At 43.8% G+C, this 11,980-nt stretch overlaps 1 protein-coding gene across 1 annotated transcript; it reads right to left on the bottom strand.

Moving 5' to 3' along the window:
- Nucleotides 1-5,169: 5,169 nt before the first annotated feature.
- Nucleotides 5,170-11,960, bottom strand: LOC119371788 (COP9 signalosome complex subunit 5). The gene is made up of 6 exons (XM_037642247.2): nt 11,709-11,960; nt 10,552-10,660; nt 8,669-8,923; nt 7,861-7,926; nt 6,814-7,011; nt 5,170-5,560 (listed from the first exon to the last, which is right to left on the bottom strand). The coding sequence occupies exons 1-6, from the start codon at nt 11,840-11,842 to the stop codon at nt 5,312-5,314; spliced, it is 1,011 nt and encodes a 336-aa protein (XP_037498175.1). The 5' UTR covers nt 11,843-11,960; the 3' UTR covers nt 5,170-5,311.
- Nucleotides 11,961-11,980: the final 20 nt, after the last annotated feature.

The raw sequence follows: 11,980 nt of genomic DNA, 5'->3' as shown, positions 1-11,980 counted from the left end.
CTGGCGTTGAAACTATACGGACTCCTTCTTGCTTGGCAGCGGTCTTAGTTAGTCACAGGCGGAGTTCGGCATAAAGAGGAAGTTTAAAATTAGTGTCTTGTTTTCCGTTTTTCCGTGTCTCCCTTCTAGTCGCGCCTATAACGCAGTGAGGCGGTGTCAATGTCCTCCACCGGCCCTTTCCTGGCGAATGCGTGCGCACACACACATCACAAAATATTTATATTGCACAAAGCATTATTGTAGTGTACCATTATTTATATGAGACGCGGTTATCACCAAGATGTCACGAACAGTTATTTGTGTTATTTAAAAACAAAAAGGCGTTACTTGTGACTCACTTAGTAAACGAGGTTAAAGGGACACGAAAGAGAAAAACGATTTTTTTTATAGTAGTAAATCACTCTTTCGCAGTTCCAAAATCACCAGTCTTGCCGCTATAGAAGACGCTTAGTAACCTAGAAAACGCGCCAAAATAAAATGCGGGTGGCGACGCCACCTTGAGATTCCCGCACTACACGCCGTGACGTCGTAGGTTTTGACGGTGTCTGCTAGGTGCAACGTAGTTCCTAACACGAGAAATACACTTTGAAATCCGTGATGTCACGCATGGAGATTTCGGCGCAAAATTTAAAAATGAAATTTTGACCTTAATTTTCTCCTTTATCAATAAACCGATGGTGGTGAAATTAACAACATTACAATCGTCATAGTGCAATTTATCAATCTAAACCGACCCATTGTTTCACTTTAGCGTCCCTTTAACTTTTATTAAATAAACGATTCCACATTGTAGTATATGAGTATATTATGTCCATTTCTAATGTTTCACATTCATAGTTAACCGACTACCCGACGAAATAAATAAATCAATAATCACAGTTTCACCGCAAGGGCGAAGCAATGAACGCGATAGCAACACATTGTAATGTTATACAAAGTAAGGCTGGCAGCTAACTCTTTTGGGTCCGATCTCGCGTAGCTCTACAAAACGCTGTTGTAAGAGAAAACGGCCGCTCCATGCAGAGAGAGATGCTTTTTTCGCGCAGTCTCTTCGCGTTGCTGCTCGAGTGAACTCCCCCGTCCCTTCATGCTCTTTCAAGACATGCGGGGTCAGGGGCATAGGAAGAAATTTTTTTCGGGAGGTGGGGCACCGTTTTGATCTGAAGGTAGATGAGGTTGAGTGTCATTTTGAGCTCTTTATGCCATGGCAAAAAAAAAAATCTGGGGGGGGGGGGCAGGGGCACGGGCCCGGTGTGCCACCCCTTGGCTACGCCACTGTGCGGGGCGTTTCCTCTCTGAGCAGTATTCGAAAGCAGGCCTAACACGCTTGGGGATGGTATCGCATGCGCCCTCCAGGCGACGGAGGTGGGCCCACTCGTTTGATATCTGCTTCAGCTGCGTTCGTCGGCCCCGCTCGTGCGCTTTTACCCGCGGATAGACCATACGATTCGCGTGGGGATGTTATAAACTTGGACTTCATACGGAACATGACGGCGACACCGACGGCAAAACCCGTCGAGAGTGTCCATATAATTGCTATCGCGGTAATAAATAAATAAATAAATAAATAAATAAATAAATAAATAAATAAATAAATAAATACTTTCGTAATGACTCTCTTTGTGCTGTTTCCTGTGAATGGTGCACCGTTGCGTAATAAGTATTATTGTGGTGAAGCATCTGCTAACATGCAGGGAACGAGCGTGCAAAAAATTGCGCAGCGTCATCTAAACAACCAGGGCTTGCACATATGCACAATGGCCTCATATTTTCTTTCGTGAAGTTTGTTTTGCGTACCCCACCACGATCCGCGGTAGGTTATTTGCGGTGCGAGACACCTGCCCAGGCGGCTCGCAACGCGATGAACCTACCGCGACGCTTTCGCGTCTTGCGCGCCAGCTCCGCGGGTGAGGCTACCACTGAGCACATCTCGTCAAAGCAAATTGCAGCTTGCTTTGAGCAAGTTGGAGCTGCATAGACGTATTTATCGAGGTGGGGGAAATAAAGCCCCCCTGCCCCTCCGACGCCGCACACGGACACACTTTTGTAAAGTGGGCACAAGAGGGACAAAGTCTTTTCTGGTCGGGACGAGCCTTCACGAAACAAAATAAAGACGAGGACCAGAGTGAATAAAAATGACAAGGTTCCGTAATTAAGCATAATTAATGAGTTAAATAAGAGGAAAAAGCTCACGGGGTCCCTTATGCACTCGCCTAAGACGACTCGAAGGCGAAAACCATCTTCTTTTTCTTCTCAGTCGATGTATTGATCCTCCCTTGTCCCCCTCCAAAAGCTTTCTGCACCTCCAATTAGTGCACCAATTAGTGATTTTGCACTCCCTCAGTGATCGACCCACCTTTGACCAAGCGAAGCTGTCATGTGACGACGTCATCGTGTGACGTCATGATTATGTCATTATGATTTCAAGTGACGTCACAAAATTTTGCGTTCTGTGACATCACGATGACATCTAATGATGACGTCATCACGTCCTGATTTGTTGCATTCCTCGTGTTGACACCGCCGACGGTCAGCTATCGCGTTTGATGAGGCATCTAAGGCTATTGCCTTAATAATTAAAAACCAAGCTTGTATATCTTGGGACAGTGCAAGTTTCCTCGCAATTGTCAGAAATTTAATTGGGTCAGTGCCATCGTTAGAGTAGCTATTTATCCAGACAACTACAATAACTTTGAAGCCAAATCACAGAAATATTATCACAATCTACGCATATCTGTATGTTCTATATATTTCATTCGATATTCAGGGTTGATTTTCTGACGTACTTGGGTTCGACTGGGAAATCTTACTGTTCGAACACCCTACTTCTACAACGACACTCTTAACTTTTCTAGCTAAACATGTACCCCAATAAACTTTCTTAAACAGCGCGAGAAGACGAAGACACAAGTAAGAAAAACATTCAGAACACCACGAGCGCAGTAAAAGAGCCCAGTTTAAGAAAGTTTATCGCGATGAACCAACTAGCCTGCCAGAAGGTATTACTGATGTACCCCAAGCTGCGTAAAACGTAATTGATTTAATTGGTCAACATGTTTCTTAAGCTTCCTTGCAAATAAAGTCCATATGGGAAGATAATTTATCTTTATAGCGACGTTGGTCAGGCAAATTTTAATGCGCCTAAAGAGAAAAAGAAGTTAGAACTGAAATAACTAATGTGTACAAGTAATATTACTTCAAAGGCAATGCTTTGATTCTCGCATATACATGACACTCAAGGCACGTACACCTCTAAAACTCTTTCTTTCTAAAACACTTAGTTGTCTAAGCTCGAGTATGCCAGCTCTCCGTACGTGGGATCTCATCATTATCACTCTTGTTTATACTACGGAATCTGTTCGAAATCATAATGCACATTTCATTCTTTCAGGCTATGCACACTTTTATCTAGTGCATTATCTGTGAGAACAGCTTTAGACATCCTGCCTGTTTTTACTCACAGCAAACCGTCTCATATAGTTCTTTACAAAATCTGCCACAGTGTACAATTAAAGCATGGTCTTTCAAATTTATTCCATGTATCAAACTGATGCTGTCGACACTAACAGAAAGTACCCATTTGTCCCGTATACTAATAAGTCCTCCTGTGATTACTTTGTTCCAAGTACGTCCACTGAAGGGAACCACCAGCCCTGAATAGTCCATCGCCCTACCGACTGATGTTCTCTATTTTCTTGCGCATAACCAGCGCAAATTACAGAAAAAAAATAGGTATGTGTGAATGTCACTTTTTTGGTTTGAAAGGAAGTGGAAGAAACCTTGAATGGGGGTATCAAAATTTGAATAGCAGTAGGGTGCGAGTTATAAGTGGTACAATACGTTACAAGTTAAAAATGACTATACTTAGCGCATATAAGACCATATAACACACTGTTAAATTTTAAAAAATATGTACACTTAACCTTGAAGTGTGGCTTCGCGGCAGTGCAGGTTTTCCCTGGCAGGGTGGTTTCACGGTGCAGCAATTCAATGCTGCAGTGAAACCACCTTTACAGGGGGTTATGTGCGGTCAAACATATATTCGTTCATTTCGAATACTTCGAAATTTCGAATAATGTAAATTCGAATACTTTAATATTCGTTTGAATATTCGAAACGTCCGAATATTCACCCATCCCTAGCTCTCTCCTAATTGTTTCCTTCCTCCATGCCGGCAGTCGACTCCCATCCATGTACTTAGCAGCGCAACACTTGCTACAGCCAACAACGACGGTCATGCGTTCATATCAGGCAACAATGAAATGTGCCAACTTGAATTGACCAGTGACCTCGCTAAGAGATGAGATTGCCTATCAGAAACAGTTGATTGCCGACAAGCCCACGATCGAGAGAGCATCACTCGCTGGAAAACGGCGCATACACATACGCATGTGACCGGCACACCTCTGAGGGCCGCATTTGCATACGCTCGCCGGTGCTGGCTTTTTCACGTACGCCGCCGCCACCCAAATATGAGTCGTAACAAGCTTTGGTTAAAAAATTCAGAGCTAATGCCGGGGTGCGGAATGTACACAATTTTCGGTGTGTAAGTTGGCTTCCCGGCAATGCGAGGAGAGCAGCTTCACATCACTATGCGGCAATTTCCTTTTTTATTATTTTTTTTCCACTGTTTGTAGTTGAGGGCGGGGGGTTATGAACGGCGAGTTGCATGCGAGAAAATACGGTAGTTGCACTCAAGGCTGCAGTTGAATACTGTTTATGCGCTTAGTAGCCACATTGTTCATAAGGAAATGGGGAGGGGGGCGAATAAAATGGCACACAAGAAAAGATTGACACTTTTCATTATGAACCAACACCAACTCCCCCATTTTTTTATTATACTGAGCCACATTGTATTGTTCTTGCCTTTAGTACATACTGGGATATGCCAGAATATAGAAACAAGGTTGACACTTGTAGAAGAGAAAAATATAATGCTTGCGTTTGTCTCTTTTTTTAAATGCTGTCCTTCTCTCAATGCACACTGCCATATTTCATAATTATTAACCAACAATCCCACAAGTACGTCTTAAGCTTGTAGACACCACTACCCACGTAATTTAAGGAGTACCTTCGAGCATTGAAGATATTCAAGTAAATAATTAACAAACAAGTGAATACATGTAGAGACAAAAGCAATTTATTGAACAACCAGCGAGACAATGTAACAGTCACTGTACAAAGTGTACCCACTGCATGGATTTACCGAAGCTACACTGCCCAGTGCTGGAGAACTTGGAGACAAATTAGACGCCTGGAAAGCAAGCAGTCAGAACAACTTTTGTCACAGAGCGCCGCGCAGGTACAACATTCACTGTTGCTCCGGAGGGGTACAGTTCACTTGGTTGAAGAGCCTGTCCTTGATCACTTGGGACATGAGTCCGTGGATGACCTCGATGGTCGTCTTGCAGCTGTCTCGCGTTGCCTTCGCCAGCTTGTCCTCGGTCCGCTTCTCATGCGGGTCCAGGCCGAGGACGAAGCCGCCCCGGCCGAGCTGCGACTCGGACTGCTCCAGCTTGTCCGACAGGTCGAACACCTGTCCTGTCGTGTAGTCGGCGTTCTGCGAGGTGGAACACGCAGAAACAAATAATCTCTGTAAAGTCACATTTTGATGACTTCATGTAGGGTAGTTAAAACGTTGCATAACCCCTTGGGATGGATACTGTGAACAACTGTTGATAAATGCGTCATTTCAACATCATTTTCACACTGTCATTCATTGAATTTCACGTTGAACGAATAAAAGTGTGAAAAGACAAATACGCAAAGGCTACACACACACATGCGCTGACTTACAACTCGCATGTCAATTATCGTTTTCATGTCTGCAGGCTCATTCACACCTGCAGCTTGCACCAGTCACACGACCATTTGCGACTGGCGACCAAAAGGTGACCAATGTTTACACCTGTGCGCGACTTATACCCGTCACCACACAGAAGTCACGTCTGTTCGCATATGGCTCGCATTGCCATCGCCCCGTAAAATAAGCTGACATCCTGTTCCTGCACATCTGATTGGTTCATAGGTTTATGACAACAGTCTGAAAAATCAAGCAGCGAGCGACTAAGCCAACGCCATTGCTTTGTGACTGGTGCTAAATGCAGGTGTGAACGAGCCTTTTGTGTTCTGGCCCTTCTGGTCATATTCTGGTTGTATTCACTCAAAGCTCAATGTCTGTTTCTATTTGCCATCACTCGTCACAACTGTTAAAAACATATTGTATACACAGATGTGTACACAGCACCTGAACAGAATATACAGTATAAGCTCTTCATTATCTTGTCCATGAGACTGTAAACAAAACCTGGATGCGATATATCTGGATACAAATGAATTCCTTAAAATTAGGCTGGCTTGCCAAGCTGAAAAAACAGGCCACTGGCTTCGTGTAAATGCTAACAGGTCTGGCCATGACAGCGATAAGTTAAATTCAACCAAGTTTTTGACAAGGAGTGGGTTCATTCGCTCAGCCCTCTAGGTAAGATACATGTACACATGGTAGCAAAAGTTTATGGGACAAGGGCTCTACTGCAAGTACGAATTTCTGCTCTGTTAATGTATGGCACTTCTAATAAAGCATGTGACTGTATAGGTCAAGAGAACTACCACACGCTGGAACATTTATTTGGAGGTTTCATTCCCAGACAAAGTGGCAACATAGCTTCCTCAAAAATTTCGCGTCACGCAAACTTTTGATGCAGGGTGTATATGCAACGGGTCAGGCTCAATCAGCACAGCTTTCACACAACTCACTCCTGCTGAGCTCATTTCAATGAAACAATGAGTAAATATTAAGGTCAGTGAACTTACCGTGAGTAGACTGGATGAACTGAGGGTGTTGACCCAGTACTTGTTCCAGAGCGAGTCCAGGAGCCGCCGGTCGAGCGAGGACTTGAAGTAGGACACCTCGAGGGAGTAGTACTGCTTGCAGTGGACTCCAAAGTCTTCGATCTTGTTCAGTGGGATGGTCTGGTATTCTGCCGGGCCCTCGTCCGGAGGCTTGTAGCCCTGTGAAAGGAACAACACAGAGTGCGTCCAGCGATGCAGGCAGGGAATTCTAATGATAGCTGCTCACTAAAACAAATCACATCCAGCGCTCAATGTAGTTCAAATCCAGCGCTAATGTCGTTCTTGTGTAGCGATTGATGTAGTTCTAAATCCTGCGCTAAATGGAGCTCCAGAAATCTGAGGATGGGCGTAGCACAGGCACCCAGCGATTCCCGTTGCGCTGTTCTTAGTAGTCTCTGTCTATGAATGATTTCTCGCAGGAGGTCGTAACATTGGCGCCAGAGAAACACCGGTGAGAGGAGGAATCGCACACATGGTGAGGCGGTGGCGCCCTCTCTTGGGCGGCGCGGGTATCAGCCGCATGTTTCCGAAGCATTTTTATTGATTTTAAGTTAATTATTGCGATTACTTCTTGGTTATTTCTGTTAGTTATATTATTTAAGACCTTGTTCATTTATTTTAACCTGGTTTTGAGCATTGCTAGCCTTGTTTTAGGCCCGTGTGGACCACCTGATTGTGAGCGTGATCACGGCACATAAGATCTACGGATAGACGACAAGCCGGGACCCTAATGTGCTAAGCACTTAAAAGAAGACTGTATGTGGCATTCATAAAGAAATTGAGTACCGAATGAAGACTGCATCTAGCAGCACATTAGTCATCGACCGATAATCTGGATGCCCACGCCCAACCGTTCAGAATTCTGGATGCCAATATCACTGATTATTTGGACAGCTCTACGGCACCGCTAGTGGCTAGGGACCGATTATGAAGCAAATGGGCACGACAGGTATTGGCTAGTTTCTGCGTGTGATACACACACAAAGAAAAATAAGAAAAATTTGATACCTTTGGATAAGTTCTAAAAGCACCCAAGTTCACTTTTCCGGCTGAGATGGTCCTCACAGGGTCAATCTGCAGAATAAGTGAGACACAAATGTAATTATATTATAGTAGATTCACGCTGTAAGCAGCATATGCCAAAAGTGTCAAAGTTTGTAATTAGAGGGACATTAAAGTGAAACAATAAGTTATTGGTTTACTGAAGTGAAACAATAAATCAACCCCATAGGTTCATTAATAAATGAGAAACTGTATGTAAAAAAAATTCCACTTTTCAATATCCTGCCGAAATCTGCAATGGTGATGTCACAGATTTGAAAGTGTTTTTTCGTATCTTGGCCAAATTGCCTCGACATAATTTCCTGAACCTTAGTATGGTAAATCTCTGGCACCCTGAGAAGACAATGTACTTCATTTTTAACGTTTAGGAACTACGTACGCCTTAGCAAACAGCGTCAAAATCTATGAAGTCACAGCGTCTAGTGCGGAAGCTTCAAGGTGGTGTTGCTGCCTACACTTTCTCTTTGTGCATTTCCTCGCTTACCAAGCTTCTTGTCACAGCAAGCGTGGTGTTTATGGCAGCGTGAAAGAGTAATTTACTAACACGAGAAAAATCATTTTTCTCTTTAGTGTCCCTTTAATACTACTGACGCAAAACATCTAAACGTCTAAACGCCCATGCAAGCATGATCATAAGAGCACATCTGGATGTGACACTTGGACGAAGGCATCATACTCTCTACAATGATTAATAGCGGTCCGACCGCTGAGCACACAGGAAACATAGAGTGCGAACATTTTGATGCTTGCTCACCACAATAGCTACAAATGGCTCCTGGAATTGCTGGTTCAGCATCTGCGTGCTGACGTCGATACCCGACAGCCAGCAGCCGTAGCCGGGGTGTGAGTGGTACCATCCCACGACGTTTTCTAGGCGCCCAACCGTCTTGGCATTCTCGGTGTAGTCGGCCATGTACTCGTACGCCTGAGCCTGGGCGTTCACCCTCGTTTCTGTCCCTTCGACGGGCAGGGCAAACGAGTCCATGACTATCATTGTGTTGGCGTCCACCTGGTAGCGAAAGGCGGTAATTAGACGTCAGTTGTGTGAAACATTCACATACAGTCCATAATAAATTAAAATAGGACATTTGAATTCATTTATTTATTTATTTACAGGTAGCTTACAGACCTTCGAGAAGGCATTTGGTAAGGGCATTTGGTAAGTATGGTTATACAATCTGAAACAAGTATTATTTAAAAGAAGAAAATACATCAATACAATAAATGGATTGTTAACACAATGCGATACCATGCAACGATAATACTATAACAACATCCAGTATAAAGATATACATGCAGCAGGATAGTGCTCAAATGTCACATAGTAAATTGTATCGTGATTGTAAAGCTGGCTTTCTTGCAAGATACTAAAACTTTAGCGCAAACCAAGCACAGCGCACAAAGAAACAATGAGGACAAGCGCTAACTTCCATTTATCATTTTTATTAAAGCAACACACGTCGGACAGACAGGCAGATGCCTGAATGTGAGATTGCTCGAGCACAATCAGAAAGTGAAAAAAGGCAGCAGTGATGGTTTCTTGGCGGCTCATTGCGCGGATTGCAAATGCGTCCCTTTATTTGACAGTATAACAGTGTTGGAATCTCACCCTAAGGATAGCACCAGGCTCGTCATTGAGGCGGCAGCGGTTGCTAATGGAAGCTGCATCAGCAAGCCATCCATCACACTAACAAAAAGGAACTAGATTACTTAAATTCACCCGCACGTGTAGGTCGTGCGTAATTTTGCTGCTCTTTTTAGGTTTCTTCTTTTTTTAGGTTCCCCCTTTTGCGTTGAGTGATATCTGTGTAATCACATGTGACAGTTATATATATGTGTGTGTTGCTTTAATAAAAACGATAGTTGGAAGTTACCGCTTGTCCTCGTCGTTTCTTTGTCCGCTGTGCTCGGTTTGCGCTGAAGTTTTAGTATTGTGGAATACCAACTAGTCCGCTCCCACACCTTGTTTCTTGCAAGACAATCCATGACTGATCGAATTGTCATTCTTTAATACAGTGTGTACAAGCCCAGTTTGCTTTTATTAACCTGAAAAAATGTATACGCGTCTCTTGTGATGAAACCGTGCTCAAGAGACAAGCACCAGCATACGAAGCTATCACTTTGTTCTTATTCGAACCATAACCGGTGCTGCAACAAGCTGGCCAAATGTGCAGTCCCACTCCATGTCAGTCAATGAGAGGGCAAAGATCACTCCTGCCAACAAATTGCCCTTACCATTCAGAAGCAAAGGTACCACTGCAGTCCTTGCCTGTATATTTTTTTTGTATTCAAGTAACTGTTCGTCAAAGTAATATTAAGTGAAACGTAGGCTGTAGTTCCAAAAGAACTTCTGCCTTCTTTGCTGACAAAGAGTGGGCTGAAAGTGAGTTTTTAGTTTGCACATGCAGTATGGACTGGTGTAAATACAATACCCAGAAATACAGGTAAACAAAGCCCTATAGGTATGGTCTGTATAATGGCGAGATTCCTTTGACTCAACTCTATGCAATCATTGTCATTCCCTGCTCACTGCCAGTTGGTCCCTGTGATAATACTAGCAAAGCAGCACAAAGGTTAGCACAGAAAAAGAACTGCTACATCGTCCCAACAATGTGTTTCTCGTTTTAAGACACTCACTTTTCCTAGAAGCAGTCCCATGACCTCCAGCGTTCCACCAGAACGTGCGTGCATCACCATCTTCAACAGGGCCAGTGCGGACACCTTCATGTCCTTGAAGTAGTGGGGGCTACAAATGGCAAAGATGTGGCTATTGCTCACTGCACACAACAACGCACCGTGAAAAACAATTGCATCATGAGAACACCAAGAAACATTGGTGCTCCTTTATCCGAGTGATTACTTAGCCGAAAAGTGGTTGCGATTTATTTTTTTTTCTTTGTGGTACTGGTGTGGGCGAGTGGGTGGTGTTCCACAAGTGTCGACGTTTTACGAATAAATGGGACAATATAAAGCAGAACATCCACAAACACAAGCGTTGTGTGTCCTGTGTGTTTTTCTGTCCCGTAGTTTGTGCTGTTCTGTAGTAATGTTCCTGAACGGACTAGCTCACCTCAGGAGCCCTGTGCATAAGCTTTCCGCCGATTTTTATTTCTGAAGTAGACGGAAACTTTATACATAGATGTTGTGTGATATGCCTCTGGGCGGAAAAACGCGAAGACGAGAACATTTCTGACTTGAAATGTAATCTTACCCCTTAAGTGACACCCCCAGATTCGGGACCTTCAGGGAAATAAAAGTGATCTGAACAAGAGAATAAAGACATGAAAAATACCGAACAGGTGACACGCAAGCAAGTCACAGATTAAAACTTCTATACTTCACAAATGAAAGTCAACTGAAAGATTGCGCCTGTGTTTGTATACCTCCGGCTTTTCGCCGTCCGAGTTGTGAGCAGAACTTCTAAAATTCGTTTTTCTTTGTTCGCACGATTGTGTTCGACTCAAAAGACGAGGATGCACACGTCAAATCCCATGCGGACAACATGTTGTGCTTAAGGCCGCTCAGCAGGACACGCATCTATAAACATATCTTTATATACTCATGACCACTCCGACCTGAAATACAACCCTTTAACCAGTGAGAGCTCATTGGTGAAGCGCCCAGCATCAAGCTAAACTTGCACACACTTCTTTTTTTTTTTTTCAGGTAAGCTCAACAGCGACATTAACTGTTTATACAGATTCGAAAGAATGCATGCTACTCTGCAGCAGAAAACAAATCGCGATGTGTCGGTGGCAGCAAGCGCGTAGCAATGACAAAAAATTTCAACGCACTCTTTCTCCCACGGCTTGGCTGTGAGGATGTCCTGCTGCTGTTTTTTGTTGTACTTGTACAAATCGTCCACGCTCTGAACCGTTTCGACGTTGTTGCTCATCTCCCAGGTCTTCTGCGCCATGTTGCCGTCCATGATTTGCGTTTACGTCTCCGAAGCACCGTTAAAATGATCGATTTTCCTCAGTCGGCTTACACGAATACCAGTGACAACTATCACTCAATCAACAATCAGTGGCGGCCGCCATTGACAGAAGTACGGGACCGCAGCATA

This window comes from Rhipicephalus sanguineus, chromosome 10 (assembly GCF_013339695.2).
Source record: "Rhipicephalus sanguineus isolate Rsan-2018 chromosome 10, BIME_Rsan_1.4, whole genome shotgun sequence".
Classification (NCBI taxonomy): domain Eukaryota; kingdom Metazoa; phylum Arthropoda; class Arachnida; order Ixodida; family Ixodidae; genus Rhipicephalus; species Rhipicephalus sanguineus.
This window is presented reverse-complemented; position numbering and strand designations above follow the sequence as displayed.